The 20,137-nt window shown below is 35.2% G+C and overlaps 1 protein-coding gene across 1 annotated transcript in view; it reads right to left on the reverse strand.

The window, feature by feature from the left end:
• DPY19L1 (dpy-19 like C-mannosyltransferase 1) overlaps positions 1–20,137 on the reverse strand; it is a 44,332-nt gene that overhangs the window by 14,782 nt on the left and 9,413 nt on the right. Inside the window, exons 6-14 of the mRNA XM_069007601.1 lie at positions 16,667–16,787; positions 15,004–15,097; positions 12,766–12,823; positions 9,176–9,267; positions 7,627–7,726; positions 6,156–6,233; positions 4,475–4,561; positions 2,957–3,016; positions 431–511 (exon numbers count right to left, since the gene is read on the reverse strand). Of these exons, the coding sequence (XP_068863702.1) occupies positions 431–511; positions 2,957–3,016; positions 4,475–4,561; positions 6,156–6,233; positions 7,627–7,726; positions 9,176–9,267; positions 12,766–12,823; positions 15,004–15,097; positions 16,667–16,787 (771 nt within the window). The remainder of the gene's footprint in view (positions 1–430; positions 512–2,956; positions 3,017–4,474; positions 4,562–6,155; positions 6,234–7,626; positions 7,727–9,175; positions 9,268–12,765; positions 12,824–15,003; positions 15,098–16,666; positions 16,788–20,137) is intronic.

The following is a 20,137-nucleotide window of genomic DNA, read 5'->3' on the forward strand; positions in this document are numbered from 1 at the left end:
GTTTTTAACAATATAATAAAGGGGCTGAATGAAGTACAGCAAATGCTGTACTTGTTACAACAAGCATTTCAAAACTGTCCTAAAAATTAGCTTCAGAGAAGAGTGAACTGACAAACTGAGTAAATAAAGAAAATGTGTAGGTAGAAGATACCCAAGACAAACAAAGCCCTATAAATCCACATTCTAAAACACACATAGAGCGTTCACTAAGACAAAAGTAAAGATATTTGTGTTTTCACAAATTTTGGTAATAACATCTCAAAGTGGTAATACATAATAAAGAAAAGGCAAATATACAAGCTCTCTCCCACTTCTGCAAAACAAATACTGGAAATTCAGGAAAGTATATCAGTAAGATATCAAAATCAAATATGAAGAGTTATAAAATTTTTGGAAGACACCAACCAGATACTCTGATAAGAGAACTTACATCATCAGCTATTCCAAACACAAGAGAAGTCAGGTATTTCAAGGTGACTGTCCCAAATAACCAGGCACATCCTTCAATGACCTTGAAAAATATATTTAGAATGAAATGAAGACGTCTTTAACTTCTACAAAATTTTTTAAAAGGCTTCTTAAATTTAGCTACTACTTACAAACTCTCCTATGTTACAGCTGAAATCATTTTGTGCAACTGATTTACACTACAGCTGTACCACTGCATACAATATTGTAGCAGAGGGGGTACCAAAGTTAACTTTAAACAGGGGCAGCCTCACTGTCAGTTCCATCTGTTCTGCAGATCAATCTGCAAAAACAATCCCAGTGTGTAGGGATTGTTTTTGGACAAGAGCTGCTCTACATTATCAGGTTGTGCTACCCTGGTAATTCAAATCTTCAGAGGAATTTGCTGATTTATAGCATCGTCTCAAGATAATCTGAGGTTAAAACTTGATGGAAATATAAACAAAGTATGTACAGTTACTACTTTCAGTTATGTATCAAGTTTATTTCTGTAGCAGGAAGGTTAAATTCTTGGCAGTGTAGCTTAATCTAGCTAATTCTTCATAAAACTGGATCAGCTGAATAGGACAACCTGTCTCAGTATCCTTTATTTGGGACTCACAGCAGATGCTTTCAGAGAGAATGCAACAAAATACAAACTGATCTTTGCCCTAATGTAACCAGGGTTTTTATGTGACGATGGGCTACATTCAGTCATGTCATTTAATGGCTGCTAAGAAACCTAAATACCTAGGAGGTATCCTAATCCTTTACTGAATGCCTCTGGTTTTTTTGCTTCCACAGTAACTTTTTTATCCCTTACAAGCTTACTGCTGCTAGCGTAAGGGGCACTAAAAAAACTGTAATTATATCCTACTTTTATCCACTGGCTTTGTAATATTTCCCTTTATTTTACAAGATGTAGAATTCTACCGTATTTTAAAATCTTGGCTATTTGGTAAATCTATATTAATAATTATCTCCATACTCTACTTAATGGTAGTAGATGTTGGGGGGGAGGCATTCTAGCTTTTGAATTGATTTTTTTTTTTAAATAACACATTGAGACTACATGCAGTATTTACAATGTTACGTATGAATTTACAAAATTAAAAAAAAAAAATTCTGCTTTCTCTACAGGTCCTTCTCCATGATTGCCATCATGTATTTTCCTTTTAGGTACCTCCTCAGTAGTGAATTGATGTGTTCAGAGAACTTTCCTTAAGAATAATGAGATTTCTCTGTTGAATGGTAAGACCTTATTTAGGATCAATTATTTTATATATGCTTTTAGGGTTGTGGTGGTCTTTTGAAAATTTACCATTTAATCCCACCCTTTGTTTCTGACCTTCTAACATTCGCACCTTATCTCATAGAGCTTAATTTCTTTTATAGTTCCAGTTAGATAGCTTCTCCAAAGAGTTCCTGAAATTTATGTACATTACATTCACCCACACACCCTTATCTACATCCTTCAGAGAAGTCAAACACTTTTTTGAGGCATGACTTCCTTCCACAGAGGCTGCATTGGATGTCTCCCATTATGCTGCACATACATACAGCTTAACAAATTCCTCGTTGTACATGTTTTTATTCTTTTGCCAAAACCAGATTTATTAGTCTGCTGTTCCACAAATGCCTTGGATCTCTAGTTCAGAAAACTGATGTGAGATTTGCCTACACTCTGATTTTCCCTGGTACCACAGCCAGGCATGTATACATGCACTGCAGTTTGCTATAAATATTTTAATTCTTTCCTATTCTAATGCCTTTATAATAACTGTATGAATTTCATCCAGTTCTGCTAACAGCTTACCCTTCATTTAATAAGAATGCCTTTCTTAAGTCAGGCATAGTCTTGGTATGTTCCCATGTAATACATTTTGACATATTAACATTATGTCTTAAGCAGCAAGTCGCTTCTCATATTTTCTACAGTGTTGTTTTTTATTTGTAATAGTTTCGGGAGTGTTCTCCCTGTATGGACATGACTTCTACTACCCTCAAAACTCACCCACACACCCTACAGTGTTTTACTCTGACTTGCTTCCCTATGTAATTTTAAGCTGTTTGCTGTTGTCATAAAAATATCCTTAAAAAATTATATAGGACACATTTTAGTGAATATACTAATGCAGTATCAATCTCCATTTCTGCAAGCACTGTTAGCCTTTTACCTACCTTTTCTAAATTGACCTTTACTTTAAAAGGATTTCCATACAGATCTTAGGTTTTGTAAACATGTAAAGTTGACAATTTAGAATTAAATGTGTTGCCATTTAAAGGCTATTTCAGCTTTCTGATATAAATGTATGTTTATGCCCTCTTTATTTCTTTAGGAATTTAAGATTAATTGCTGGGAACATTGACAATTTATTAAAGACAGTAGTTCAGCTATATTCCTTGATTTTTAGTGATTAGAAACTAAACCAGAAGTTATGTCTGTACCTGACTGAAAAAAAAAAGTCATAGTTTTTCTCTGAAATTCAAAATATATGGAATTCCTTACCCATACATAGACTTCTCTTTTGCGCCTTTTCAAGACTTTTGGACTCCATTCGAGAATTCCCTAATAAAAAAATGAATGCACATTTTCAGGTAATGTAATAACAACAAGCGATTCTAGCACCCTGAATGAGAGGTTTTTCCTTTTGGCAAGCCTATTGCATCACACAGTTATTTATTAAAAAATCTTCCATAGCTAATACAACCTGAGATACAAACAAATATATACTAATATGATTTCACCCTGCACTGGCAAAACTTGCCAACATAAAATCTCTTCCTGCAGTTCGAGTACAATTAATGGAAGACTACTTTTCTCCTGAACAAGTAAGGGGATTCTGTACTATTCAGTTCTAAGCTTCTTTAAATCAAAGCCAATGAGAAACTGAATCCTGTCTGCTTCTGTGAATGACAAGAGACTTAAGCAATAAATAAATTACTGGCAGCATAATACAAACAATTTTCAAGTAAGGCAACAGAGCATGGAGGGTGGTAGGAGTCACTCCTTTCTGTTTCACAGTATGTTCATTTTATGACACAAGGAAGACCCATTTTAGGCTAATTTGACAAACAATGTAATTAAAAGCCTCCAGAAATCCAGTCCATATGAGAGACTGAGGCCAATATAAGCATCCAAATAACACACAAACAACAAATACTTTTTTCAAAGCAGAAAATAAGCAAGGAACTCAACAGGTTGAGGACTCAACTCAACTTGTACTTAATATATAATTTAAAAAGCTGCTACAAGAAAGTAGAAAGGATTTATAACAAGCAAACTATACCACAGCAAATATGCAGCCAAGGCAGTTTATTGTTAGCATAAATGAGAAATTACCACACTCCTGCAATGGACAAAATATAAACAAACAAACAAAGAGACAAAAAGAATCAAAAATTAAGATGATTTACAGTAAGCTAAATAGGATCTGCTCACAACACCTTATCTCCTATTTCTTATGTACATAAATCCCTTATGAGGAACTATATGAAACTGAAAGAGGTTGTGGGTTTTCTTCCTATTTAAGGAAAAATTGAGATAATGAATGATGAGATGATGAATGTTCAGTGAATAATTTCACTTAAATCGCAGTATGATGCAGCAGTTTCAAACGGTCTTAAACCACTATTATATATGGCTTAGTCATTTGTTCTGCACTAGAGGATTCACTATCAATAAGAAGCATTTAAATGAAGCTCCTCCTTGCTCATGTTCTTGTTTTACAGTTACTCTGGTCAAAATTACATACATGGTAAATTTTATATTTTTATAAAAAGAAGGGAGCTATAAAAGCAGAAGAGCTGAGTCTTAACTGAATTTCTCTTACAAAGAGGTTTTGGTGTAAATTCATGATTTCTTGAATTAGTATTTACCCTTTCACCAGATATCATGATGGTCTAATTCTGTTTCTCACATGAAAGGCTTCTCATCTGCCTGGTAATGCAGCAGTATTTTACATCAATACATATATAACAGCATTGCAGTCTTAACATGTCCTTTGATTCTTTTTAAGCAACTTACCGAGATAACTACTAAAGATGCAGCATAATATGATGTCAGTAACATTGAATTACCAAACATCAGAATAAAACACACGAGAAGAGATACCTGAAAGAAGAAAATAAAAATAATTCCATTTAAAATAGAAAAGGTAAGAATTACCTAATGTGTTAACAGCTTTAAATTTAAAAACACCTGCTTTACAGGCAAGTGCAAGACTGATATTCACACTTGCAAATTTGATCTAAAAACACTGATTGTAAGGACTTAATGGCAGCAGGTAGCCAAGTGTAGATCATTGTTTTAATTTATTTTTTTAAAGTACTTAAGAACAAATGCTGGTCATATGATAAATTTATGTGATACAATAGCTACATTTCCGAAGTTATTTCTTAACATATTAATTTTTTTCCAAATTACTGTATGAGTTCTCCATCCTGTTTGTTACCTCTTAGATTTCAAGACAAACATAAAAATGTTGAATAGAATGTTAGATGTCTTCTTTCCTCCTAACTGACAAACATACACTTAAATACCATCATCATCAAAGTCAAAGACGCAGAACTCTGACTATTTGATGATATGCACCTAATTATATGAGTTTGAAAGTCAAAGGCTGAAACTTTTATCCACCATCCTGATCTACTGGGCTCTCTTTTTTAACAGAAAGCAATCTGAATAGCATTTTCCAACTTGGAGGGCAAAAATCAATAAGGAAGCTCTGTCTTCTTTTATACACAGGAATAAGGAAAAATAACATAGTAATTTACAGACTTTTCTACTCCCCTCTTCATATACTTAAGACTTTCATTTTCCACAGAAGGAGCAGGGTTGGGGGGAGGCAAAAATTGAAAACACCACAAAACAGACTGGCAGTTTACCCAGACTCACTAAGCTGTCTCTGTAATATAACATGACTGTTTATCTATCTGAAAATAGGCTATTTATGGCACTTCTGTACCAAAATTATGATTAGCTATTGACATAAGCCAGAAAGCCTAAGTATGTCATCCTGCTTCTGTCAAAATCTACTGAACAAATCTGCTTATTTTGTCCCTGGTTTATATGAGAAATGAGTGCATAGAACTTACTACTGCCTTTAGCTTATCATTTACAGTATTTAAAAAAATGTTTTTAAACATATGAAATATAATTTAGTTTCTTTTCTGGGAAAATATTCTCTTTTCACCCACTGAGTTAGCATAGCACAATTTTAGCAAAAAAAAATATTTTTAAACACAATCACATTTCTTAAAAAAACTTGTCTACATCTTCCTTTATATTTAAAACTGTAATCTCACTTCAAAGAACAAAACTTGATCGTTAGCTCAACTTTAAAAATTAAAACCAGCTATTATGCAGAAACTTACACATCTTTTACTTATCATCAACTCCTTTCTTTCTTGGCTTTCTCACCCAGTTTTGGAAAAAAAAAAAAAAAGAAAAATTGGTCTTCAGCTTAACAGTTTTATTTTCTTGTCCTCCTTTCTAGATATCTCTCCAAATAGTTAAACCACATTTTCCATGGTCAAGACTTCAGTAGTTTTCAAAACCCAATTTTAGTTCCAATCCAGACCCCTCCCTCCCTTACTACTGCATGTTTTCAACCTTTGTGCAACTAAGGAAAACACTTCAGGCAAATGGTCTCTTTTCACGCTTTGACTAGTTCTAGAGGATTTAAGATTTTTTAAAAAAGCATTACCATATGAGCAGATAGTATCTTCTGTAATTTGCTGGAGTCAATATAACCCATAATACACACCGCAAATAATGAAGCTATCTAAAATCAAAAGTGAAAGAGAAGTTAAAACACTTTGCACTGGTACACTCTTTCATGCAAAAAAAGAGATTATTCAAACAATCATTAACTCTTACTGCTATTTTTTGCTAAGTACTTAGGCATTTCATAATGATTTCTTTCAAAAATCCTATTGTGGTGCTCTGAATAAGAATTATCAAACACAGTTGAATATTTAAGAAATAAGTATTCAATTTTATAAAAATGCAAGTCACCAAAATGCAGCACTAACACACTACCTTCCACCTTTAAATTTAAAACAAAATTTAAAAAAAATCAAACACAAAAGAATCCAAACCAAACAAACAAAAAACCAAAACAAATAAACCAAACCAAAACAGAAAAAAACCCCAACAAACAAAAGAACCCAAACCAACCAAAACCAAAAAACCCGAACTGTATCAGTCAAAACCACAAAAGAATTACTCATTAATTTTAAGTTTTCAGCAAAGTATGGAAACATCCACAATTTGCTGCTGAGGAAAATAAGACTTGTTGACTTATTGATTAGACAGCCTGTTACAAGTCACATGGGAAATTAATGAAATTACAAAGTGAACCCATAATTTCTAATTTCAGGTTCAGCATCTTAAACAGGTTATAGTGACAATTTTCTTTCAATATTTTACAGAGTTTATTGGTTTCCTCTTATGCAGTTAGAAAACTTGCACAGCACAGCTTATATTGATTGTTTAAAGCTATCAATTCAAACCAAGCAACGTCTGCTTCAAGTAAGGCAAACAAGTGAAAAGGTCTGGAGACACAGATGAATTTCAGTCAACAGGCTACGTATCAACCAATTGAAATTCAGTTCATTTCAATCAAACACTAAGAAAGTTGCTGTATGACAGTATCCTACTGTTCCTGTTAACATTCACTAATTTCAATGGTTACTAAAGGTACCTCAACTACCCAAAGTCTCAGATTACACCACTACTCACAGACTCATCAAAATTAAACAGGAAATCATGCAAAATCATGCCAGATACCACATGCCATGCAAACACTGGTATATTTAAAAATTTAGAACAGCCTTAAGAGATTCAAGATCAATGCCTTTTTTAATTTTTGTACTTCAAAACACAAAGTTTTTTCTTGTCCTAATGTACTGATCTCAGGCTGAAGGCTGTTTTTATGGGAAAAGCAAATTGTTTTAATCCTGGAGACAGAATACTAAGTGGTGTAAATGGTCAACTTTTAAACCCAAGACTAGAAAAATACTGATGTGATAAATGGTGAGAATCTTTCCTGAGAGCAAGAGTGAAATCTGGCTAAAAGGAAAGCGCTGGTATAGTTGTGAATTCAGTGAATTCAGAAAGCAGTCCATTTGTCCAGATTAGACAAAGAGGCTATTTACAGGTAAATATAGGCTTACCTGAGTTAGAAGAACAAACTGAGCAAACTGCCAGGGAAGCATGAAAAAGACATTAGAAACACACAGTGCAATCAAGCTTCCTGTATTAATACTCGGAATCCTTGGGAAAAAGAGACAGAATAGGCATCAGTAAGTACAATTACACAGGTATTTACATATAACTGAAAAGCACAATAGAAAATGCAATAAAAACAGTTACCTTGGAAAATAACTAGCAATATTGATCAACTACAAATAATACTGCTCAAGTAAATTTAATATTCTTTTTTTCTTGAGTTTCCATGACAACAGCTCTGATGCTTAATGTTTCTTAACTATTTGATGAGTCACTGATTACCAAACAAGTCTTCTCCTGGCAGTATGTAGTAGAGCAGGCCAAAGTGTGTCATTTGCAAGTGCTTCACCTTCTTGTGACAACTCTACAGTCAGGTCACAACCATTTCCATTTCAGCTGAAATCCCAGCTACTTCAGAATGGTCTGCATTTGAAAGTGATTTAACTCCTCACTCTCATATTTCTTCCATATTTACTTTCTGCAACTTTCTGCTAGCAATCCTGAGTGGTGTTTCAGGGAAGGAGACAATGACAAACTCATCTGTAACTGAAACCCCAGTCTATTCTCCATGTCCTGAAATAAGCGCTACTTAAAATATTTAATCCTGTGTTGCTTCAAGTTCAGTTCAGAAACACATCATGTTTCAAATTTCCCTAAATTCTAGAGAGCACATATCTTTTCCTCATACAAAAACCACAAATTAGTGACAAGCATGAAATATTTTTGCTTAAAACATCAGTAACTACAAATTGGTATGACCTAATAAAGGAAAATTTGTGGTTATAAATACTAAGTTCAGCTAAATCATAAATACATTGTAAATCTGATGCAATGGAGTTGGTGCAGAAACCCTAAAGTATGAATGGTCATGCTTATTTTCCAAGGCAGAGGCAAGACAGTAACGTAATCACGTTGCAAGCCAGAAACAATTACGGAAAAGCAGGGCTAATAAACTCAAGAGCATCCCTGCATTAATGTAATTAGACTGCTCTAAATCATTGAACTAGTTAAATAGACTAGTTAATGAGTCATAGAAAACTGCAAGAACACACTAGCTTATGGGTGCCTATAGCATCCTCTGTTGCAAAGCATAGGCTTACTCTACGTGCAGCCAACATACCACTCTCCAAGAGGGACAAAACCAATTGATGAAGTATCAGCTTGTTTCTCATGGGAAGGAAGGGACATCAACCAAAAATTCTGATTTTTACTTTAGATACGTATTTGCCAACACAATAATTCTGATTTTTATGTTAATCATGTCTTCAAGTTGCAAAGTTTTTCCTTTTATTAAGTGAGTAATATGACTGCAGTTCTACTGGTGCAGCGTCTGCAATGTAACAGCCACAGGAAAGTTTCTCTGTTAATGATACCATTGTTACAGCACATGGAGACATTAAAATAAGTATTTAAATAAAGGCACTTAAATAAATGTCCTGTGACATTCAATTTTTTTTAAGCATTGTAAAGACCCAAGTATAAACTGAGAGGTACCTGAGAATATAGGTCAAAAGCAACATCTGCATCACAAGGAATGGGTACGAGAAACTTTCACGAAGAGGTGGAGTCCACATAACACGAGTGCACTAAAAATAAGAAGTGGGTTAGATGGTAACATTCACTGATAAATTTCCATAAAGACATGCATTTGTATTTTAAAATGAGTGACTACAGATACTCCAATAAAGCAAAAACCAAGCTACACAAGGTTTTAGTCAGAAAGGTAAAAAACCAAGCCAGGAAACAGAAAACAGGAAGGAAAAGGAAGTGGCTTCCATACTTGAGGCCTAATATGCACTGTTTAATTAAAATAGATCACTGCTTTTCCAAAATGAAATGTGGCAGCTAGACAACATCCAGGAAAAAAGCCGGACAGCAGCTGCTTGTCCCTGGTTCTGCTGAAATTATCAACTCTTCCAGGTAAATCACTCTTAAATTCAGGCAGTGCCTTGCCACCCTTAGAGACAGTGAGCGGGGAAATAATCTGAAGGATAAACCAATATACTCCTCATTATGCTAGAGCTCTCTAGGTTATAAACACTTCACATTTCTATTAGCAACAGCACGTTAAGTATAAAATCTGAAGCTGCCCTCCAAAACAGGCCAGTACACTAAACTCAGGAAATTAAGTTCACACAGACCCTATACTACTTATACATTAACTTATGTGTTCCACTCTTTAACCCTGATAAAGCAAAGCGTAATACAGTGAAGTTAACTGAACAGTTTTTTTCATTAATTCCTTAATTAATGGGGTTCCTGACAAATAAATAAAGGGCCTCATAGCAAATGGCTCAAGTACAACTGTTGTCCCCAATGTTTATATCCAGCTCTTTATAAAAAGTGCTTGCCCTGACCATAATAAAGAACAAATACAACTTTATAGGAGTACTTTGACATAAAAAAAGTGGGTTCAAAGTGGCTATCAATAGATTTGCTTTAAAAATTAGAAGCAGGTTCTTTATGACTACAGGAGAAAAATGTAATTCATCTTAGCATGGACCATAATGAATCTATGAAAAGCTTGTAGGATACTATTGCCAGGATGCTCCTTCTCCTTTGCTTCCTAGAATCTTTAAACCATTTTTCAAAACATTGTTTTACCAAATAAGTCACTAAAATCAACATTATGTAATTCCTTGCTTATTGTCTTGTTCTTTCCCAAATATGTTAAATTAATAGTGTAAAATAAAAGCAAAGTACAGAAACCCATGACATTAATCACAGTCCCCGATGTCTAGAAGCACTCTCTGTAGAAGCTCCAATTATCATTAAAATAAACCTTTCATAAATATATGTACTAATGTGCTGTCCTCAGCTGACTGCAAAGATGTGATGAGTTAATTTTTTTTAATAAGTAATAAATATAATCATGATTATTCTAAAGCAGTGTAGTCATTTTGAATATTTTTCAAGACTACAGCAACATTTGATTTACCAAATCTTATGACACTGGAGGAGATAAGACAGGAAAAAAATGACAAGCATTTACAACCATAAAAAGGAAGCATTACCTTAAAAGTGGATTGACTAATGTGGGCTATGCTACTTTTCTATATTTGGAATGTAATGCTAAACTCAATCATCTGTGGATGATTTATCAAGGCTGTAAACTCACTCTGCTGCAGGTAGAAATACATCAGATTTTTCTAAGTTTGAAATCATTAAAACACAGTCGCACAAGCACAGCACAAATAAAAACATACAGCTTTAGGGTCACTAGCTCAAAGCCAGAGAGTATTTTTACATACCACTTTTACACAGCATTAGAGCTGAGCTACCAAGACTTGCAGATCAGGATTACTCGTGTAGCTCAGTCCTAGCCTTCCCAAATAGGAAAGGAAATTTTTAGCAGCTGGTCTAGCTCGACTGCACACACTGCCGACCCACACGAGATGATTTGCACATAATCAGAGGCGTATCGAAGAGCTGGGTATCTCTTACACACGGGCACACCCACAGCATGGGATTCAACAGAGCACCCGCTGAGGAGAGACCACCCCTGTGCCTGTAACTACATGTACTACCATAACTATATACACAACCATATCAAGTGAGTCTGAGTTATTTCATGCAGCTACAGTCCAAACACAAAGTGCCAGCTGGGGCCCAACGCTGCACCTCTGCAAGTAATTCCTACTGTTCTCCAGAAATCCATACAGCTGAGCCTGAGTCGGGGTTGCCTTGCTTCAGCTCTACCTAAACCCAGACTTCATCTGTGTAGAGCTGTGCAGATCTGATTTCATACCATTCTCCAAAATACATTATCTGTGCTTTTTCCCTAAGTCAAATCATTCACACAGAGAGAGAAGCTCTCCTACAGTCTCCTATGGATAGAACTCCTTGTACCACAGTGAAATAAATGTTCCTTCTCATTACTGCTCCCACTACCTCGAAGTTTTCAACATGTTTCCTTCTGAAGTTACACTTGCCACCTTCACAGACCCAGCAAAATAGTCCCTATTCTAGCAGTATTCCCTAGCAAAGGATAAAACATCCTTTCACTTCAGGATGCCATTAAGAATAGAAATCCACATAAAATGTTATGTTTACACTTGCAGAACACAAAAGAAGTTTAGCAACTCTAATGGTTAGTCTCAACCAGGCAGTTCAACATCCACGGGTGACAATGCTTTAAAATACTTAAATTCTTGAATGCTTAAATTCTTTAAATATCCTCCATGCATCCATGGGGAATATTTAAAGAAAAACATTTGAAATGAAACTTGAAAATAAAATAGCAATTTCATCACACAGATTTTTGTCTTATAAGAAAACTGTCAAAGCTTACTGTGAATGGAAGCATCTTTAATTCGGTTATGTACAACTAAATGTTCTTACTACTCAGTATTCTCTATCAAGTTCAGCTCAGTAAAATAGGAAAACATAACATAAATTCAAAAATTCAAAAAAACCACCAAAACTGCCCAAGGGAATCAGAATAAAAGCTATGAATTTTCTTCCAAAATATGAAACAATGACATGAACAGCATTAACTGGGAAAACCAGGAGATATTCTAAGTGACAGTTTCTTGTTTTTTCTTTCCTGCAATGCAGCTGACTTAACAAGTTTAGCACTGGAATCCTTTATATACATACACTATTTCTAAATTCTCTGTATCCTGGGTACAGTATATCAGTAACACAGAGGTTTCTTTGCACTTTTCTTTGTATTGATGAATTTCCAGTAAAATATATAGCAATTTAAAGAACCTTCTAAAGTTTACTCATATGGTACATGAAGCCCAGTTATGTGTGGAATGGGCATGAAAATAGAGTATTCAGATGTTTTGAAACTTGAAGGCGTTGTGCTACTAAGTTTCAGTCTCAGGACCAATTTACAATATATTTCCTGCTGATTTTTTATTTTAAGCACTGAACTGACATAAGACTGTGCTATGCATTTTCCAGTTATAGTCTATTTAGCTTTCAATTGTGTCTTATTCATTAAATTTATTTGAATTTAAGTTATTTAAATTCAATCTCAAATAAATATGCAACATCACTACATTTAGTGAAATAAGAATTAGCTTAAACTTCAACAATAATTTTAAAAAAAGGGGTGGTGGGGGAGGGAGACCTACCTCTCCATGATTGAAAAAGAAACACAACACAGTAACAAGGCCTCCTAGACGACTCCCACTGTGAAAAGAAGAGGAAAAATAGGTACAACAGAATCTTAATAGTCAATGTTGCTTAAAAAATGTGAAGCAGCACTTGTGTACAGCTAAGTTTATTGGGGGGAAGGGAAGAATGCTTTCAAGCACCAAAGGAAAGCAATCAACTGAGTACATACAATATTAAAATACTAGTTAGTCAGACTGTTTATTTCAGAGCAAACCAGTTCTTCATACATCAACTCTTTTCTGCAGAACACCGATTTTAATGTTAATAACTTGGAAAACAGTTATTCCACTGCTCACAAATTTTGGTTTAGATCATTATATCTGGTGCTTTTAAAAACCAGGTGATATAAATGCAGTACTTCTTCCCTAAGATGTAGAGCAGTAAATTTCAGAATCTGCATGCTCAGTCACCCTAACAGGAAATTTTGGTCTCAGTCTAAAGATTAATTTCAGGTAATCAAATCAAGCACATTCAAAAAACACACTTTAAAATTAACTCATTATATGGTGAATGCAAGATGCAATTTAATTTTTATGTGAAATACTGTGATGTTAACATGAGGAAGCTTTTTAAGCCCTTGACTTAAGGATTTTTTCCATTTCCAAACCAATCAAATTCACCAATTGAATAAACAGCAAAACTAAACCCAAAGATATTACTTAGATTTATCCCATTTCAAAAGAGCAATACATTTGTTTGAACAGATTTGTAATTACTCAAGTTATGTGATATAAAGCAAAGAACATTTTTGTGCACACAAATTCACTACTACTTTGAATGACAGATTATGCCATTTTTGCTACTAAACAAAAGCAGCCAGCTGTTAAGATTCTTAAACAAAACCAAAAACAAACCAACAAAAAAAGAAAAAAATCAACCACACACAAAAAAAAAAGCCAACCAAAAAAACCCCCTTCAAATCCTCTCAGATCCTTCACTCATCACTAATATACAAGTCAAACAGAACCAGTAGGTTCTGGGTACAAAATCTGAGGATTAAAGATACCAACTGAGTGGTAAAACAATCTCCAGGAATTGTGCACTCTTGCACATAAAACTCAACCTTACATCCCATGAATTCCAAAAGCTTCAACACTAATATGAAAAATGAGAAAAAGAATGTGCTTAACATTAAAAATGTTATCCCTAGAAACAAAACAAAAATTCGCTAAAAACCATGCCAAACCAGAAACAAAACTCAAGGTCTGTGCTTTCTAAAGAAAGTACTGAGAAATAAAGAGCTCAGTGATTTTTCCAATGACATTCATATATAAAACGTGAATTTCTGTATAACTCCCTTAAGAGAAATACTACAAGTTAATGACACGAATATTCAAAGTTTACCTATTTCCTCAAAACATGCACTAGGCAACTTCCTCTTTCTACTGACAGCATCTGCCCTGGGCTATTCCTCATTTGAACTAGCAGCACAAGCTTCAGAGACAGAAAGAAAGAAAAAAACCCATGACAATGAAGCCAGAAAATGAATGAGGGGGGAAAACCAATCACATCTCTCAGAGGAAAATATTGCTGCCTTTCACTTTTTGGCAAAACCAACACATGAAAACAGACGTAAACAGAAAAGATATTTCCACTTCTGTTTTTCTGCTGAATGTAGAATCTATTTTTGTAGGAAAGTGTATTACAGTTCCTGAAATGTAAGGACAGATGCTGAAAACACAAATTTATAGAAAAAGGGAAGCGCATACAATTTGTCCAAAAGAATGCATTATGTCAAAAAATATGCTGCCTTCTCAGTTAAGTTAAAATGGAAATACATGCAAATACAACTTGAGGCAAAGCACTGGGAAAACCCCAGTCTTGGATAAAAGTACACTGTCATTCAACTTGTGTTTAAAAATGAGTTACAGTGATAATTTTAAGAGCAGAAATATGTCAAAAGCTGTTTAAAACACATACAGCATCTAGTTTTATCCACAACCCAGTGGTATCAATGAGATACCACCTCACTGAAATTTTCCACAATTTTTTCCAGCATCATCATTTATTTGAGGCAAAAAGCTTCTCCATTTCAGTAATTTTTAGTGACAATATATACGTAAAAAAAAAAGCACTACTGCTGTACAAACAGATAATCAATGTCCCATAAAAATATTTTTACATTCACTTTTTCAAATTTTGTCTAAAAACTGACAGCTAGTACCAACTAAAAAGTTCAGTCTCAACTGCCTTACCTGAGGTATGTACCATATATGAAGAACAGTGACATCATGAATCCATTCAATAGAAAAATCACAGCAACATAAAAGGAAGCAGGGTCTCCCAACCCTAACAAAAACCAGTTAATATATGTTGTCAAATACAGAAGAAAGGCCATATTGGTTATAAAGCACCATGCAATCAGTATACTATCTTAATATATCTATATTATATATACACTATCAGTATAATATCTCAATTTATCTACAGAAAGAGACAATGAAAAAAAAAAGTAAATGTCATTAAGACTATTGCAAAGATTAAGTCAGAAGACCACAGCTTTGGAAAAAAACAGGAGGAGCAGGGGTAGACATAGCACTGGGGCAGTCAGTGACAGAATAAGCCAAGAGGGATGCATTAACTGCAGAGAAAAACCTGCGAGATTTAGAAGGCAGAAGTACTACTAAGAATATTCTCTAGACTATGTTTTGACTTCATAGAGCTTTTTAGAACAGGTTTGTTAATCCTAGACTTTGACTTCCCATCTCTTGCAGGAGTAAATCCACCTTTAAACGTATCACACACAATGCTCTTTGCTTCCTTTGTTTCATTATAAGCCAAGATATTTTCCAGTAATGCATGTCTTCCAATTTATTCATTAACAGACACTTCTGCGCTCGCTCCTCTGCTGTTATTCTCTTTACCGTTTCTTTAAATCCTCCTGGCTCTAATCATTTCAGCAATACAGCATAAAATACCTTATTCATTAAAGTGAATGGCAGCAAAACTTCATAGTTTCATATGCAGAACTGATTATTCCCCATTGCTGAAAAAACAGCAATGTTTTCTAAAGTTTCTACAGTTTTCTAAAGTAAGATGATGATATGCTCACCAAACACAGTAGTCTCAATAGCTGGTGGTTCTGTTGGCTTTGTTTTTATGAAAAACAGGAATGAAAGGTTGTATACTGTCTATTGTTTCTTACAAAATTAGAGAAAGTGAACCATTCAAGCTCTGAAGTTCTTACAGCCTTTGTGCAAAGGAAAAACACTAACCTGTCATCACACAAAGGCATTTTAAATGATAAAATGAAACAACTTCACAAACTATTATTCAGCTTGAACTGACTGTAGAACACCTTGAAAGCACTTCTTGGTAAGACACTTTTATTGTTTAATACTTACTTGACAAGCCAATATTTCAAATGTGGAAAAAAAACCCCAAAACCCGAAAAACGAAAAAGTAGCAGTGTCCTTGCTTTGGTGTCAAAATCAAAGTATAAGGTTGAAATTCTTATGCTTAATAGTAGGTCATGAGAAGAAGATTTTTCTCAGCAGAATCACTAAGTAAGATTTCTCTAAAAAATCTCGAAAACTGAGGGGGGAAATCTTGAAATGTAGGAACTTGGAATGTATTTGGGATCCTTCAGAAGTTACACAAATTAATACATGTACAGTAGGCTTCCAATTACACTTATGACATCTTATTCTTTGTAACAATCCAACATTATGAAGGCTCAGATCATAACTGTGAAGTTTCAAAGTCCAGGACAGGAATTCAATCTAGGCAGGAGGAGTTATCTAATAAGCAAAACCCACATTTTCACCCTTGGTAACACAGGAGTATTTATTATTTCGGAAATACATAAAGCCACAATTGTATGCTTCCAAGGACAAACCATGATAAAACAGAATTTACCTTCACAGCTTTCAACAGGACTAAGTCCTTTTCCTCTATTTACAGTCCAACATGTCTTTGTTGGTACACCAAGGAAATCCATAATGGTGGTGTATATGCGGTACCAGCTGGCGAGGACCACCTAGGAAGAAAACAGGATTTGAAGTTTCTGCCCAGAGTAACCTCTCATGACAACTGGCCCTCATCCAGGATTATTTTCAAACTCAGACTTTATCTCAGCAACTTAGCACTTTTGACCATAATTTCGTAAAGGCATCTAACAGACCAAGTATTCATTAATACCCTAAAATTATTCCTACTGATATTTAGATGCTTTTTAACAGAAATAATTTCATGCCTCAAGCTGCAATACTCAGAAAAAAAACCCTACATATTTCATCGTCTGGAAGGTTCCTCATTTGAGTATTTTTGTTTTTCAGATATTAAAATCACAGATGTTGCTGACAGAGGACAGTTGACCAAATTGAAGCCAATAAAGTCAGTTAATTTTTTTTGCACCTGGCAAGAATATTAGAGGACCAAATCTTTAGGATTTTTACTCTGTTAAATCTTGATAAGTTAATTTTAAGCATGCATTACAAAGGGCTTCCAGATGCAATGTACAAGGGCATTTCCATTTTCCATGCAAAGGCTGTCATGTTCTTGTAACAACAACTCAATTAAATCTCAACACCTGACACAGAAAACATCAGTACTTTACACACAGAAAAAAATGACAACTCATCTCACAGCGAAGTCATTAGTTAATAACATTACCAAGCTATTCTGTCAGGATATAACTGACTTTATAGAGTTCATAAATGAGTAATGTGGCCATTCCAGTTGAACTGCTTTGAAAGTTATAACCCAGGGGTTCCCAGAATGACAATATGTTTCACCACTGCAGTATTAGCTGTCGCTGCCCTATGTCACAGAACATATATAAGAAAGATGATTCTTTCTTTTCATTCCCCATACAATTAATAAAACTTCTTATGTCACTTCTATCTTCAAGAAGGGCAAGAAGGAAAAACAGACAACGTGTTTGAGAATGTGATGGAGTAAATCCTCCTGGAAGCCACTTCCAAACATACAAAGGACAAAAAAGTGATTTGAAGCAATCAGCATGGATTTACAAAGGTGGAATCACAGCTGCCCAGCTTTATAACCTTCTGAGATGACTGTCTTGATAGATAAGGAGACAGCTGCGGATATTTTTTTAATCTGGTGCCAATCTGTTCTACTTCTTAAGACTAGATGATGGCACAAGGGAACATCTTCACCAAGTCTGCAGGATAAATACGGGAAGGAGTGACTGATCCTTGTGATGCCACTTGGAGGGACCTCAAAAGGCAGGAGAAATGGGCCAACAAGAATCTTCCCAACAGGGAAATGCAAAGTCCTACACTGGGGACAAACACCACCGTGCACCAGTACAGCTAGAAGCTGACCACCTAGAAAGCAGTTTTGCAGAAAAGGATCTGTGAGTCCTGGTGGACAATTTGTACTAGAGCCAGCAAAAAGCCAAATACATCATCAGCTGTATGTCACCAGGACAAGAGAGGCAACTCTCCCCCTCTACTCAGCACTGCTAAGACTGTATCTGCAGTGCTGAATCCAGCTCTGGGCTGCCCAAGACAAGGAGAACATAGAATACAAATGACTCAGATAGACTCTTTTAAGTTGACAAGAGAAGAGACAGCGCAAATTCAAAAACAGGATATTCCATTTATACACAGGAAAAAACTTTCTTAATTTGGGAGCTGTCAAACACTGGAACAAGCTGCCCAGAGGTGGAGTATATTCAAAATGAAATTGGAGATGACCCTGAACGACCTGCTCTACTTCACCCTGGTTCGAGCAGTGTTCAGACTAGACGACCTTCAGACAGCCCTTCCAACCTCAACTGTTCCGTGATTCTAAAATTGATCAATTGTTAACACCAAGGCTCCAATCATCATGGCTTCATCTGGGGCCTTCACACCCTCCCAATGTAAATCCTATATATTTAAAATATGACTACATCTTTCTAGACTAAGACTCCGTGACTCAACGTTGTGCTTTACAAAGTACGGTATCCTGAATTCCTGGAAGCTTTCTGAACATCTGTGCCCAGGCGCTTCTGGCAGTGCACGTGCACATACATGAAGCAGACACCTGCCCCATCTCCAGACAGACATCAATAGGCCTGGAGAACCAAATCAGCATCTTTCTTCTTATCACCTGAATGTGCTTTGTTAGGGACATCTGTATAGCAAATTTGCATCACCAGCCCCAAAGCTGACATTGCCCAAGCACATAAAGCATTCTTGCCGAACCAATGTTGCACCAAAAAAAAAATCCAATAATTAGTTTATCAACTTAACCTTTTTATGCCACAAGTGCCTGTGTCTGCTGCAAATTTTACAAGTGAATACTCCCTAAAAGGGTATCAGGTCAGGTAATTGAAGCAAAAAACCCCATTTTTTCGTCAAAAGCTACTTTACATGACACAGTTAACATGGGCATAAAAATGGAAGCAAATCAGTAAGCAGTGCAAAATTGCTAGGTCAGTTGGAGCACAGTGATGTTTCTGGAAATTCTACTGTTCCGTATTAGATAAGGCAGTAAATGCAGAACCAGGAAAACAAAAGCCTAGCTTTCAGACCCAGGAGATCTCTGCGGACAAGGACAGTCCTTTGCTATAAAAAAACATTAGAAAAGTCAAGCCCTTTTACTAGCTGCATTTGAGTGTGCACTTTAAAGCCAACTATGTGGATCTTTGCAACACTCCTCATTTCACCTCACATTTTCATTATCACCCCCACACACAGAAATATAAACTGTTCCATAACAACAAACATCCAGAGAGCAAACTTTACACCTTATCTCTCCGCCACAGAAACTAACACATTGTCTCTCTGCCGTTCTGCATCAGAAATGAAAACACCACATTTACTAGAACAACCTGACTTATGGAGCAAATACTTGGAAAATCAACTTTATTGGGATCATAACATTGTACAGCTACAAGGACTACCTTGTTGCTTTCGATAGATTTTTTTACTGCTTATGTGTATAATTTACATAAATGATGCATTGATTGCTACAGACTTATTTTACTTTTTTTTTCCTTTTTTTGAAGTTTTCAAGGCTAGTACTGGCTGTACATGCAAGGGAATTGTTTTATTTTTCTTAATTAAACATCCTGTTTAGCAATGGGATTCCCAGACTGGTTTTGATGAAATTAATTTTAAAATCTACTAAACAAACAAACATTTTATTAAAATTCAGCCTTAGTGCTACTAATGGGCTGAAAGAGCTGGAAAGATCCCAAAATATCAAACAGGAAATGAAACACTTTCAGGAAGCATGGCTGGATACTGAGCATCAGAAGGAAACATTTTACTGCCAAGAAATAAATCCACAAGCATCTTCTCACCACCCAGCCCTATTATAATCAAAAGAAAATTCTATAAATTCAGACAACATATTTCAAATGTCAAGTTGCAC

Source organism: Aphelocoma coerulescens, chromosome 2 (genome assembly GCF_041296385.1).
Source record: "Aphelocoma coerulescens isolate FSJ_1873_10779 chromosome 2, UR_Acoe_1.0, whole genome shotgun sequence".
Taxonomy (NCBI): Eukaryota; Metazoa; Chordata; class Aves; order Passeriformes; family Corvidae; genus Aphelocoma; species Aphelocoma coerulescens.